Source organism: Manis javanica, chromosome 2, assembly GCF_040802235.1.
Source record: "Manis javanica isolate MJ-LG chromosome 2, MJ_LKY, whole genome shotgun sequence".
Classification (NCBI taxonomy): Eukaryota; Metazoa; Chordata; class Mammalia; order Pholidota; family Manidae; genus Manis; species Manis javanica.
Genome location: NC_133157.1, coordinates 211,949,757 through 211,964,030, shown reverse-complemented (window position 1 = coordinate 211,964,030; position 14,274 = coordinate 211,949,757). Strand labels below are relative to the sequence as shown.

The 14,274-nt window shown below is 41.8% G+C and overlaps 1 protein-coding gene across 2 annotated transcripts in view; it reads right to left on the bottom strand.

The window, feature by feature from the left end:
• Nucleotides 1–1,737: 1,737 nt before the first annotated feature.
• The window catches only part of NSMCE2 (NSE2 (MMS21) homolog, SMC5-SMC6 complex SUMO ligase), a 213,630-nt gene continuing 201,093 nt past the window's right edge, over nt 1,738–14,274 (bottom strand). For both annotated transcript variants that reach the window (XM_073230130.1, XM_073230129.1), the window contains exons 5-7: nt 9,584–9,684; nt 9,048–9,154; nt 1,738–2,092 (exon numbers count right to left, since the gene is read on the bottom strand). In XM_073230130.1, the coding sequence (XP_073086231.1) occupies nt 1,975–2,092; nt 9,048–9,154; nt 9,584–9,684 (326 nt within the window). In that variant the 3' untranslated portion in view covers nt 1,738–1,974. The remainder of the gene's footprint in view (nt 2,093–9,047; nt 9,155–9,583; nt 9,685–14,274) is intronic.

The following is a 14,274-nucleotide window of genomic DNA, read 5'->3' as shown; positions in this document are numbered from 1 at the left end:
GGGGATGGAACTCCTTCCTCCTCTGACTAGAACCAAACCCCTTTTAAAGGGCTGTTTCACAGATTCAGTTCCTCATAATACAATTTCATTTGAAGAAAAGGTGTCACTTTTTTTTGAAAACTCCTGTAACAGAAATTTAACAGATATGCCAAACTGACAATGATAACTAAATGGCAAATCTTCAAAGATGAAAATAAGTCTTACATAAAACTTCAAATTCTTAAATTGGCCAAATTTATGAAATGTAGTTCCTGAAGACTAAAGAAGGAAAAAACTTCACAGGATACAAATACTGTACCTTTTCTACAGTGGGATGGTGCTATTTTACATTTCTAACTGATATCAGTATCCATACAAATGTTGGAGAATTCTCTTTAGAAGGTGTGGGGAAAATGCATATTGAACCTTGGGCAATCATTTCATGATTGTTCCTACCTGTTTAGGAAAAAAAGTATTTCACAAAAAACTCACATTCCATGAAAAGTATGTTTGTCCTGGCTTAAACATAATCATTTCCTCAGAAAGTCTGATTCAGATAAAGTATCTTAAGAAATTCAAAATCACTTCATTTGTAGACAACCGAATGTCATAGTACTTTCTGAATTCCGAAAATGTTTTCAAAATTAATTCAGCTATTTTACACTGTGCTTTTAAACTCAAATATATGTTATTATTTCACGGCCTTCACTGCCTACACAGATGTCAAATCCAGTTATTTCCTGCATTTTAATAAACTTTTTTACATTCACCACGTTTATTCTTGTTTATTCACAAAAGGTCCAGTTTTTAAACATGGACTCCAATATACTTTCAGACTCGGAACAAATCAGCAGGGAGGAGGGCACAGGATTAAGAATCCAGGCTCTGGGAGTAGGTTGCTTAGGTCCCCATCCCACCTCAGCCGCCCACTAGCTCTAGGACCTCCCATGGGTTCCTTCACTTCTCTGTGCCTCGTTACACAGGAATAATAACTGCACCTCTCCCTTCAGGCTGTGAAGATTATGGAAATTAATATAAATGGAAAGCGCCCAGTACACAGTCAGTGTTCAATAAATGTTGGCCGTCATTAGCTATTCTTGGTTTCCTAGGGTAGTCAGGGTACGCTTTGTTCAGCTTAGTAAATTAGTTGATAAAAGGTTGCTATGGAGACTATTAGATTAGCACTTGTCACACAATTAGAATATAATCAAAGATATTCACCTTAAAGTCCTGGCTGTTCATAAATCCACAGACTTCAAGGGCTGAAGAGAGATTAGAGATCATTCCTCTCAACATCTTTATTTCATGGCTGGTTTATTTCAAGACTCCAAGGTCCGGGGGGATGAAGCCGCTTGTGGAGAGCCACTAACCAAAGCAGAGAACAGTCAAGAAGTGGTTGTTTCTGATACTTGAGGTGGGAGGAGGGCTGCAACGAACTTTCCATTATGGGCTTCAATTATCATGGCTCTGATAAGCCTGTTACTGGAGCATTCTGTGCCAGTCAGAATGACAAATAAAAGCATTGGCATATCTGGAACTGGCAATACACAAAGTAAATTCAGTAAGTAAACTGGTTTGGCTTGGCAACCTCATGTTATTATTTACTGACACAAAATGCTTGCAATTGGGGTGTTTCTATGTGTTTCCATTTCAAATATCACTTGAAAAACTTGGTTCAAACATGATACAAAACCAGCCTGAACTACTGGCAATAGGAAGGCCTGGCTCCCTTGGGCCTGCACCACAGGACACACTGCAGATAATCAAAGTTTTATTTAAAATTAGAGAATGCTGAAAAATAAACAATATAATATGTTTGAAATTTTGCTATAACATAGAAAATTGCTTTCAATTACACTTAAAACCTTCAAGGTTTACCCCAAACAAAGTATGCTCTGCAGCCGGTAGAACCGCTCTGCCAAGCACTGCTCTCTGCAGATGGCTGGGGCAGGAGGTAGGCTGCGGACGGACGTCCCTGCAGGCAGGTGGCTTTTCCTACTCTGACTGGCGGTGTTTTTTCTTGTTGTGGTTCTCAATCGCCCTTCTAAGTGCCTCATCCTGGAGGAGATCAGACAGTCTCACATCTGTGTGGCTACAGCCAATTTTGGGGCAGCTGTGAAGGATAAGAAAATCAAGTTAGGACATTAATGTCCTCAGCACAAACTTCTCTTACAAATATTTAAGTGACACATTTTACCCAAAAAGGAGCACGTTTTACAAATCAGGACTGATGCGCCCTCCTCCGTTTGGTCACTGACCGCCGACCTGAGCAGACCCTGTCCAGGGCTGGGGGCCCAGGCAGTGGCCGGGCAGTGCCCGCTTCACGACGCTCATTTTCCAATGGCGAACACAGACAATCACTAAGTCATCACGCAAGTGATCGCTGTAAATTCAGTTCATGGTAAGTGCTGAAGGCAAGGAAGCAGGGTCAAGGGAGAGTGTGGGGCGGGGCTCTTTAGCTGGGGTCAGAGGAGGTCTCACCTAGAACAAGGGCAGGGCCAGGCTGACACAGCAGCCTGGTGGCCTGGAGTAAGAGCAAGGTCAGTACGGCTGAAACGCCCAGGGCAAGAGGGAGGGCATTTGGAGATGAGGCCAGAGGGCCGGCAGGCTTTGGATTTTATCATAAATATGAAGAGAAAGCTCTGAAGGGTTTGAGATAGGGAGGGATGTGATTTGGTTTACATTCAGAAAACACAACCCTGGCTGCCTAGTGGAGAACACAGGCAGAGCGGAGGCAGGGGAAACAGGGGGTCCTGCAGCAGTGCAGGAGAGAGCGCAGCTGGGATCAGGGTGGTAGCAGTAGCCAGCTTCAAGGCAGAACTGAAAGTACAACCTGGAGGACTTGCTGATGACGAGACATGGGGGTGAAGGAAGCAGAGAACTGAGCTTCACTTGGAGTTTGGCCTGAGCCAATGGGCAACTGGTGGCGCCCTTTATCTCTAAGGGGAACAACAGGAAACCAGGCTGGGGATGGAATCAGGAGTCCCAGCCGTATATGTTCCCTCTTAAGTGCCCACTAGTCCCCCCAGGGGAGAGACTGCATGGGCTGATGCAGACCCAGGGGAAAAGCTGTGGCTGAAGAAACCGGAGTGTGAGTCATCCATGGGGGGGAACTTACAGCCATGGCTCTGTTTACATGTGGTCTCTAAAGGCAGTGGGTCGGATGAAGTCACCTGATTTCTTCTCAGCATGAAGCCGACTTTGGTGGAGTAGAGAGCCCACTGTTTGGAGTCAAGCTGCCTGAGGTCTAAATATTGCCACCTCTATCTTGCTAGTTATGAGACCACAGGTAAGAAAATTTACCTTTCTGAGCCTCTGTTCCCTCAGATTTAAAGTGGGGGGAATCCCTGCTTCACAGGCTACAGGCAACAGTGTTCAATATTGTTTGTTCCCTTCACGGTGTCTATCTTTGTCTTGCATACATCACACATTCATGCATTCATGTGACGCTTCTATGTGATGGTCTAAGCTAGGTTCCGAGCATCCAACTGTGAAATACAAATACAGGTTCCTGTTCACACAGAGCTCCAGCCCGGTGATCTGAGACAACTCTCCAAAAAGCACAGCTGTAATAAGATCAAAAGTGAAAAACACAACACACAAGATATAAACCAGAAGGGTATAGGTTGAGCATGGGGGCACTGATTTGTCCAGTTGTAGGAAGCCCAACAGTTCAACATGAAAGACAAACTTTTTTTTGACCTTTATTTATGAACTGAGGTATCTTTATATTAGAGGGGTATTAATCAGTGTAATGAATAACACTATTGTTAATGATATTTATTTTTAAAAGACTGAAATGTGCCCGATATAGTCTGATACATGTGTTAAAATGGAATTATAGAAGAGTAGTCATAAGAAAGAGGATAGGGGTGATCTGGCCCAGGTCTACATCGTTCTGACGATTAGGCTCTGTGTTCGGGTAAGGATTAGATGTGCTTAGAAATGTCTTACACTAGTTTAAAACACCCTATGTCTCAATGTGAATTATTTCTTTATGAAAATAAAGAGCTGAGAAAGGATAGAGATATTTTCATGAGTTCAGAAAAGGCATTTTTTTTTTAATCGTGGCAACTTCTGTGACATGGAACCGCAGTGTGCAGGTGTGCTGCTGGGATGCCCCTTGCTTGGTCTGTATCAGTCACTGAACATCCACTCTGGCTGCTGGGCCTTGGTCCCTCCCAGCTCCACAGAGCAGTCTTTGGCACCGACAGCCAGACAGTGAATAAGCTGTGGGGAGGGAAGTGGAGAGCGAGGTGGGGAGGACTTCCTGATGACATAAGTGGTTTCAGTCAGTAAATGAGAGCATTCTGAGAATGTCTAATGGGATTAACCACACCACTCAGCTGCAGAGCAGGCATGCACATTCATCTCAATAGGGCAGAGTCCAGGATGACCCGTGTCAAAGAGGTCTGAGCTCACTTAGGGAACTGACTGGGGACAGAGGCATTAACCAAAAAGCCCTCCTAAGGGGAGCCAGATGGTCTGAAGACATAACTATAGACCCAAGAGTGAAAGAGAGTTGGGCTCAAGTCTCCTGACTGTGACACTCTGGGCAGGTGATTTAATTTCCATACCTCAGATCCTTCCTTTATAATGATGAAGGTAGAGCATAAGGTTGCTGGGAGAAATGAGTAGGACAGTGTGTGATAAGGGTCAAGGCATTCACTCAGGTGCTACAGTGCCAGCTCCTGCTCCCAAGAAGCTTGAGAAGAGGAGCCAGCCCCACTGACAATGCTGGCAGGTCACGGCACTGTGGGAGCACAAAGAAGGCCACTGTGCCCAGTGTGAATGGGGTCCAGGGAAGGATTCTTGGAGCAGAGGTTGGCACAGGATCTGGGGAGAACCTTGCTTCCCATCTCATCTGAAACCAGCAAACTTAGTGTTTAAACTAAAAAGGATAAGACCAGGCCATAATGACATGACAGTGAATCAGCATGCTCCTCTGGAGAAACAGCCCTCTATATAAGCACCAGTGCATTAAGCCCCACAACATCCTGGTGAGCAAGACAGGTGTGGCAATAGCCAACTTTAAGCTCTAGCGTCACTGCTGTGCAGAAGTCAGACCTACAGGCCTTGAAGGAGAGGGTGGGTCCTAATCCGGGTCACTGACAGGGCAGAACATTCCACTGCAGCAGCGAGCAAGCACCAAAGTGTTTACTCAACAAAGGGAATTGGGCTTTAGGGGTCCCAGAAGGTTGCAGGGAACTTTGGCCTCAGCAACAGTGCTAAAGTGCAAGATTCTGAGTCTTACGAGCACGTAGATTTGGGTCCCAAGAATTCAGGCCCAATTCAGCTCTTAAAAGCTCTAGGTAGGTCTGTAGACACCTGTGGAAATCTGAGGGAGATGGATTCTCATCACACCTACACACGGAGAGTAACTATCTTACATCCTCTGAGTCTAGAGTAACATGTCACTAAGAAGGGAGGTAAGTAAAGATGACACCCACAGTCTGGACCTGAATAACCCTACTGTTATTTGTTTGGTGCTCTTAGTTCAAAAGGAGCTTTCTCCTAAGGGCTTTGCTTCTCCACTGCCAAGACCTTTGCTGGTCCAGACCTAGGTAGGAATTTCCCCACCATGTCTTTAATCCTAAAATTTTGTGAGATGGTGTTGTTATTTCCATTTTATAGATGAAGGAACTGATGCCCTGAGAGGTTAAATGTCCTGTTGGTAAAATGAGGACTCCCTGCCTGAGGCTGGAGTGCTGCTATTCTGCCAGACATTTCTATTCAACTTAATTTTTTTACTCTAAAGCTCTTAATATGACTGCTAAATACAGTTCCTGTTCTTAAACAAAAAAGGAAAGAAATGACTGGAAAACTGTAACTATCTGATTAATTTGAAAATCACAGGGAATTTTATTAGTAAGATAAGAAGTAGCCTGATTATTTAAAAATGCATTTTAGGAAATTATTCTAACTACTGTATTTAGTTAGGGACAAAGTCTCAGCAATTGTATTCTGACCCAAGCCAGTGGAAAGAGGTCTTCACAGAGACAAGCATGGACATTAAAGTTAGTCAGTGCCCATTAACACAATGTACCTGCAACTTCAGTCTAACAAAACATAACTAGAACCATCTGGGAGGAAGAATAGAGATTTCTCAAACTGGCTGTGTCACAGACCTTTTTAGACAAAGGGAACCCAGAACTGCTCATTACCCGATCATGGTTCATGGGAAATGACACTACTTCATTCTTAACTATGAACCTCTGGAGTAGGTTTCAAAGAATTTGTAGAATTTGAATTCTATTCTGTTGCCAAATGCACCTTGTCTTCAAGATCCAACCCACTCCCCCACTGGCTCCCACGACAGACAACTCTCCTTCTCATTCTGGCTGTGTCTCAGACTGATTCACTGGGGGTCTTCTTCTTCTGAATACCCTTTCACTAAGGAGAAAAATGCTTTTTTGAGAGTCTATATCAGGCCCCAAGTCAGGTGCTGAGGAGGGCATCATGAGCAGAGCTAGACCCTGCCCTTGTACTGCCTGGAACCAGGCTGGGGTCCTGTCATTGCTGGCTCTTGGTTGGTGGTCATATCCACACCAGAGCTGCACCTGTGCTGGCTGATGAGTGGGTCTGATTTCTCTATAACCTCACAGTCAACACTGTAAGCTCAGAGCTCTCTCCTGAGTTCAAAATCCCACATTTTCTGTGCTTCCTGGATACTTTCACATGGCTGTATTGCTAGGACCTTAAACTCGGTATGACCCAAACTAGTCTCTTATAATCCTTCCTAAATGTGTTCCTCTTTTATGCCCTCTGTTGGCTAATGACACCATCATCCTTCCACACACAGTTTAGAAATGGCAGTCATTAGTCACGTCTTCTCTCTTCAATGTTCAGTTGCCCAATTCTGCCAATTGTACCTTCGCAGTCACTCCCATTCTCATTCCATTCTAACTTTGACTCTTGCCGCAATCCAAGTTCTCATCATCTACAACTTAATCTACTGCAAAAGCATCCTAATTGGTGTTTTCACCTGATGGCTTTTTAATCCATCCCACAAATTTTGATTGGAGTAACATCCCAAATTCCTGGTTGACTCACCTTACTCCCTTCCAGCTCTGTAATGTTCTCTCATGCCTATGCAGCAATGGAGGCAAGAATGAGGGTGGTGGGATAATGGTTACTAGTCTTACCATGTGCCAGGTACTTCAAGCACTTTACATACACCTTATTAAAGTTTCAAACATATCAATGAGGTGATTACAACTATTATCAATTTTTAGATGAGGAAACCAATGAAATCATGACATTTAACACCTTCTATAATGAATCTTTACACTGCTCTCCTACTGTTATTGTCTGTAACATCCTTCTATTCTCCATGAAACATATGATCACTATAGTTGCACCTATCACCCCCAAGTAAACGAGGTGCTGAATAGTGACCCTCTCAGCTAGGAAGACTCTTCTTCACCATTCTCTGAAATCCTTCTCATTTTTCAAGGCCTAGTCAATCTACCACTTTCTCTGTAAACCTCCCAGAATTATTCCACTTGGACTTAATTGTTATTATTAAGCTATGAGAATCTGCAGAGTTTGCAGAATCTGTCCCCAAGTTACAGAAATATGACAGAGAAAGACACTTTTCTAAATGAGAAATGTTACCCAAGTGCTTCTGAATATCATGTACAATTCAAAAAGGGTAAAGGACATTAGAAAGTCAAAGTATGTAAGTAAGAAGATCCATTTAAATATGAGCCAGTTCTGGGAGTCACTCCCACCCACCCTGGGACTTGTAAAAGATGTGCTTTGTATCATTGCCTGTCATTTCCAATATGACTCTAGGAGAGCATCACAAACCTTAAGAAAGAAGAGCTGTGAAACAGAACTAGGTGGGAATCCCTTTTCTTTGCAATTATGTTAACAAATTAATGTTCTGTTTTTCAGAGAAGAACACAGAAAAAGGTAGAAATGAAAGGCTTAGAAGTCTAGAAACAAAGAGGATTGTATTCACAGGGTAAGTATGACATTGGGGAAACAGGCATCTTGATTGTAAGTTGGAAACTCAAAACAGATAAAAATGTACCCAATCTCAATTTTGCGACTACTAGGCCATTCTTCTAGAACAAGTAGGGTAAATTAATTGACTGAGTGACCATTAAGATAGCTACAGTCTCAAACACCCTATCTCTATGTCCACACCCAGATGACAAGTGGTGGGGAATTCCAATTCTAGGTCTGGACCAGCACATTTCTGGGCAATACAGAAGTAAGCCACACATCAAAGGGACTGTTATCAGAAGTCCACTGAGAACTGGTCACACCTGCAATTCCATTCCTTCCACAAGTCTGTGATAAGAGCATAAGAAATGCCAAACCAAGTCAAAGTTGTTCTAGCCAACTCAGGGTTCTGTTATTATAGGAACAGAGACATGGTCCTCCAAGGTTATGGGCTGGGGCAGTGGGAGGAGTGTGTGTGAAGGGGGTAGAAAAATATATTACATATAAGGAAGATTCTCCAAACATTCCAGTTTAGAAAAAGAAAATTCTCATTGATGTAACCCATGAATTTACTTAAACCTTTTGGGAAGTTATTTAAATAACTAAAGATATGAAATGTTTTCCTTGACAATGAAATTATGATCAAGACCTTAGATAAAAATTATTACCTTAGAATGTTGACCTAATAAGTTTTAAACAAAGTTACCTATACTGCAGGATATAAAACAAACAAAAGAAACATTCTTTCTTGTTTGGGTAAGTGCATATAGAATGGGAAGAATAAATCTCTTAGTATCACAGTTCTCTTTCATTTTTTTCAGGCTATGGCACAAATTCATAAATATTCCTGTTATCTAATGATTAAAATTCCATCCGATTCCTTTTTCTCCTATTATGAAGGTGTGGTTGAAGTTCCTTTAGCTTCTTCCTGAACAGATTACTAATTTTTCCCTCATGTATTGTTTTCCTGGAAATCTAGCTTCCATGTTCATACTGTTCAGGAGGTGAGTAGACTCTAGGGGAGACATGTAAGTACCTTTTCCTCCAGTGGGCACACACCCCCTCTGGCGGACCACCACTCGGAAGGCTCCACCTCCCTTCCTGCAGCAACTCACCAGGTCTTCTTCTTCCGCCTATGCTTGGACTCAATCATACGAACAATGGCTTCCTCTTCGTAGGTGTGGCCACACACTTTATTTTTCACTGGTTTCTTCATTTCCATCTGCAATCAAGAAGACATTCCGCTTTCAGGAATGATAATGACCAACTTCCCGTAACTTCTCTAAGTCACCAAGTATTTGGTGCTGTTTTTTCCTAGTCCCAGGGCTTCCTATGTTGACCTCCCAATCTCATGGCTTTAGATAATGAGTAGGGTAAGTGACCACGGTAGAAAATGCAGGGAGATCAGTGGCACCAATGCCACTTGGCTTATGGGCCAGGAATTTTTATTCCTTGATCCTTAAGGGCATGATTGATTGAAAAGTCTTTCTAGTCCAGAAACCTCCCATGTATATATACCCCTGACCCTCACCACTTTCTTTTCCTTCCTCCTTAGCTCTACATGCGAACTCAGATCAGAAAGCAAACGGGAATGTTTTGCCTCTATGAAGCAATTTCTTTTCATTTCAAGGGAGGAAGGAGGAATGAGTACCTGCGTAATGGGGCAGATGAAGTTGGTCTGACTTTGGGTCACGATCATATCTTCATCTACTCCTTCAGTTCCATCAGCCTCTCTGTCTGCTTGAAGACCATCTAGAAGGAAAAAGGGAAGTGGTTGAGCTTCCTTGATCTAGCATTATGCCAAGGACAGAAGGGAATGGAAGGGGACGAACAATTTCTCAGTGTCTCTACGGTTGTTAGCCCCTCTGTTGGGTACTCTGATGCATATTAACTCTTCTGCTCTTAAAAGAATCCTGTGGGGTAGGTAGAACTCTGCCCATTTTTGATAAGGAAACAGACTCAGAGCAGTAAGATAGTGTTTTCAAAGTTACAGAGGACTAATATGTGAGGAAGTACTGTCCAGTAATCAAGAGTATGGCTTTGGTGTCAGAAGGAACTGGTTATCTTTCACTTCCGGCTGTGGGACTTTGGGCTAACAAGGCCTTTTCTTACTGATCCTCTACTTTAGAGCTTTGTTGCAAAGATTAAAAGAGATGAAGAATGTAGTGTATTTGCATAGCTCCTGGCACTAGGAAGCATTCATATGTGGTAATCACTGTTAAGTAGTTCAGGGGTTCTCAAAATTTTAGGTTTTAGAACCCTTTTATACTTTCAGATATTACTGAGGACCCCAGTGAACTTTTTAAATGTGGGTTATATTAATACTTGCCACATTAGACATTAAAAATAAGGAATTAAAAAATATGTATTTATTAATTCACTTAAAAATAACCCTATTACATGTTAACATAACTGACATGCATGTTATGTTAATTACATACATTAAGACTCCTTTAATTAAAAAATTAAAAGTAATTATATTTTCCAGAACAAAAAATAATTAAAGGGTGGTGCTGTTTACAGTAGTGGTCCCTGGGCTGCACTTTGAGAACTGCTGAGCGAATGAGTGGTAGGGCTGGTGTTGAGTAGCTTGTAGCTTATTTGATTCTGAAACCTATGGTCTTTTCATTACATCACACTTGCCACTCACAGAGGGAAAATAGATGATAGATGACATTTGAACAGAATAGTGAGATTGAGTATCTCATATGAAAAGCCTTTCTCTCTGGAGAAGGGAAACTTGTCACTTTGCACAGAAATTAAAGACCAGAAGCTTCTTAAACACAAGTGTTAATGGTGTAGTCTTTCCTCCCCACTTCCTTTTCCTGTCCTCTCTTTTCCCTTCCCTTCCTTCTTTCATTTTGGCAAAATAGTAAAGACATTAAAATTGCTTTGCATTTAGTATGTGAGGGAAACCCTTGTGTCCAGTTCAGATGGCTCTGCACATTCTTCAGTTCCTAGAACTGATGGCCCTGGCCTGTCGCCTTAGCCAGATGGAGTATCTATCTGAAAAAGTACTACTAGGGGCAGGAAAAGGGCCACAGAGCTCTTGGTCAAGGTCACCCAGTGAACGAATAGCTGGAACTCAAGGAGTCTGCCCCCAATTATTCTGGGTTTTTTTTGTGGGAGTTTCAACTTGTTTCAGCAGACGTGCTATTGGTATGCCAGCTTATTGTATTTTCTTAGAGAAATGTCCCTCGAAGTAGCTCTGACTCCTTAAAGACAGTAAAACTGAAGGCCTCTAAGCTTACTACTTTGTAGGCACAGCATGTTCAAGGGTCTTAAGGTACAGTGCCTAGACCCTCCAGCTCTTCAAGGGCCCATAAAAATGTTTGAGACCTTAGAAACTATTTGTCAGCTTCAGAACAGGATAACTATAAAATTGAATGAATGAGTAAATATGTTAAAGGTCTACAAAATGTAACATTAGGTTAACTTCACTAATTATTGATTTGGCAATTAAAAATATTTCATTTGGCAGCAGTATGTAGGAAAGATTAAGGTTTTAACTTCGTAATTCCCAAGTATGCTAAGATAATTGCTGATAAATTAATAGCCAATTATTTTAAATCAGTTACTTGTAGCCAACCTATTTCCAAAGCAAAATCATAAAAATATTTTCAAAAAATTTTGTCATCAGTAAAACTATTTAATGTGAGGGCTGCCATCATTTAGCATGCTCAGTATGACGTGGGGTGGGGCCTCTGTAATAATGCTCCTTAGACCTCTGAAGGGTTTTTGTGTTTCCGGGACTTGTCTTTGGTATTCAGAGAACAAGACTCCTAAAAGAGTCCTTTATCAACACACAATGGTTCCTCATGATGGTTCAGGAAAGTCAGACAGATAAGCAAAGAAGTCAAGGAGCAGGGCTGAGAATATTCTGTCTCTTTGATTCATTTTCCAAAGCTTCTTCCTGTGGCTGTTGCCACCCATTTCTGACAGTGTTTGATAATCAGAATTGAAGTACCTCTGTCCATTTCTTAAAGGCCTTATTTTGAAGGGATGGCAGATTTCTGACTGTGTATGTCATACAATGGATTCAGTGGAAAATCTGTTAGATGAATAACAGAGTTCAGCCAATGTGAAAGACTGTGGGGTCTTTTTTCCCTCCTATTTTTAAATTCCAAAAGGTAGAGGAAGCAAGAAAGCACAATTTAAATGCAATGCCAAACCACTAGGGGAGGCCAAGTGGGAACTTAGAAACTGTGGGTGGCTAGCAATGTCAGTGACCACGAAAGAAGGTAACAAAAGTAAGACGGAGGGGGAATGCCAAAAGGGAGTGACAGCCCCGGGACAAAGAATCTAGAAAGAGAAAGAGTCTCAATAGCTAAACTTCTTTTTGAGACAGAACATGTCCTCAACTGAAATCTATTATTTATAGAAAGTGATTCTAACATTGGGATTCTACAATGAACTAACAAAAGGTTGCCTGACAGTGAGTATCACAGCCGATTCAAAGACAAAACTATCTGTTAAGCTTGGCAAAAAGAAGATTTGAGAGAAAAATATAGATTGTCTTACTAGAATCACAGAAGTTTTAAAACTGGAGTTATCCTAATTCTCTCACATATCTGATAAAATGAAATCCAAAGACATCATAGGTTTTGTCCAAAGGGATTTATAAATAAATGTATGGCTCTATTTTTTTGGCCTAGGAGCCACCCCTCCCTTCCCCAGATTACTGTTTCATTAATGACAACATTTCAAGTTCACTGAATGTTACAGAGCAGCTACTGTATTAAGCACTTCTATTATATACATTATTTAATTTAATCCTCACAAAATACCCACAAAGAACAATTCTATTGCTATTCCCATTTTTTAGACAAGAAAACTTTGGCCCCCACAGAATTTTTAAGGCAAAAGGGAAAAATATCAGCATAATGATAAATAAATAATTTATGATAAATACATTTAGTAAATTAAATCAGTTTAAGTGCTATTAAAGACATCACAAAATTTTCTTATTACAAGGAGAAAAACAAGAGATTAGGCATACTGTTTCCCATATACACATACAAGGTATGTTGTTAGAAGTACATGCCAGCTGTCAACTTCTGACCAGATGGGTAGATCTCAGATCCACACCTGACATCCCTGTCTGGGTCCAGGGCACCCAGGTGATAGGCTGAGGAGGGAAGCCTGGCCAGGGACTAACATTTATGGAGTACCCACAGCTTACGAACTTAAATGTGAACTTCTTGATGCCGTAAAATGAACACCAAAAGGCGAAACCATGAAAATGCTTGCAGGAGTAACTACGTGAACAATCAAGGATTTCCAAGAGACTACAAATATTCTCCAGTGATGTAAAGTTATGGGGCAGTGAGAGGGAGGGCATTTATGGGAACCCAAAATGTTGGATCATGGTTAGTCAGTTATGGCAGTGAATGCGGAGCTAAATAGCTCTGCCTTCAGTCTTCCTCATCGCAGGCATCATCTTCCAAGTTGCTCCAGCCAAAATCTTTGGAACCATTCTTGATTATTCCTTTTCCTTTGTTCCTCGCACCCAAACCACTGGCAAGTTCTGTTGACCAGTCCTAAAGTACATTCCCTAAATCTAAATCTAGCCCCTTCTCTCAATTTCTACTACATCTTCGTCCAAACCACTGTGGCCTCCTGCCCAGCCCTCTGCAGTAGCCTGTAAGTAGACTTCTGCTTGCACAAGGGTCACAGCCCCCCCAGGCACGCTTCTTACAATGGCCTACACAGCCAACCTCTCTGACCAGTCTCTCTCTCACCCCCCGTGCTCGAGTTACACTGGTCTTTTCTCTGTTTCTGGAACATACCAGGCTCTTTACCATCTTGGGGTCTTTATGCTAGTCTGCCTAGAATGTTCTTCCTCCTAATCTTTGCTTGTCCTACTCCTTGTCATTTTAAAATGTCAGCTTAAATGTTATCTCTTTGGAGAGGCCTTCCCTAGTGTCCCACGAGAGAAGACTGTAGGGCGTATCACTAGCCCAGGAACAGACCCAAATCCAGAATCTGAAGTATGGTTTCTGCTGAGTGGGTTTCACTTATAAAGCTGAAAAAGCAGTGTTACCATCAGTCAGAGACCATCTGTTCTCTGTTGTAACTATACAGCCCATACTGTAAGCACAATATTTTTGTCCTTTTCCCTCTCTTCCCCCCTTTCCCCTTTCTCATTCTCTTCAAGGAAAGTAGGGACTTTGTGTCTTGTTCACTGATATTTCATGGAGTCTAAAATATCCTTGGTATGTAGCAGTATGTGCTCAATAAACATATGGTTAGTAAAGTGCTTCACCTAACAAGGCAATAGTGGATATTTTTCACAGGGATATACTTACCATATTTAACTGATGTGGCAACACAAACACACAA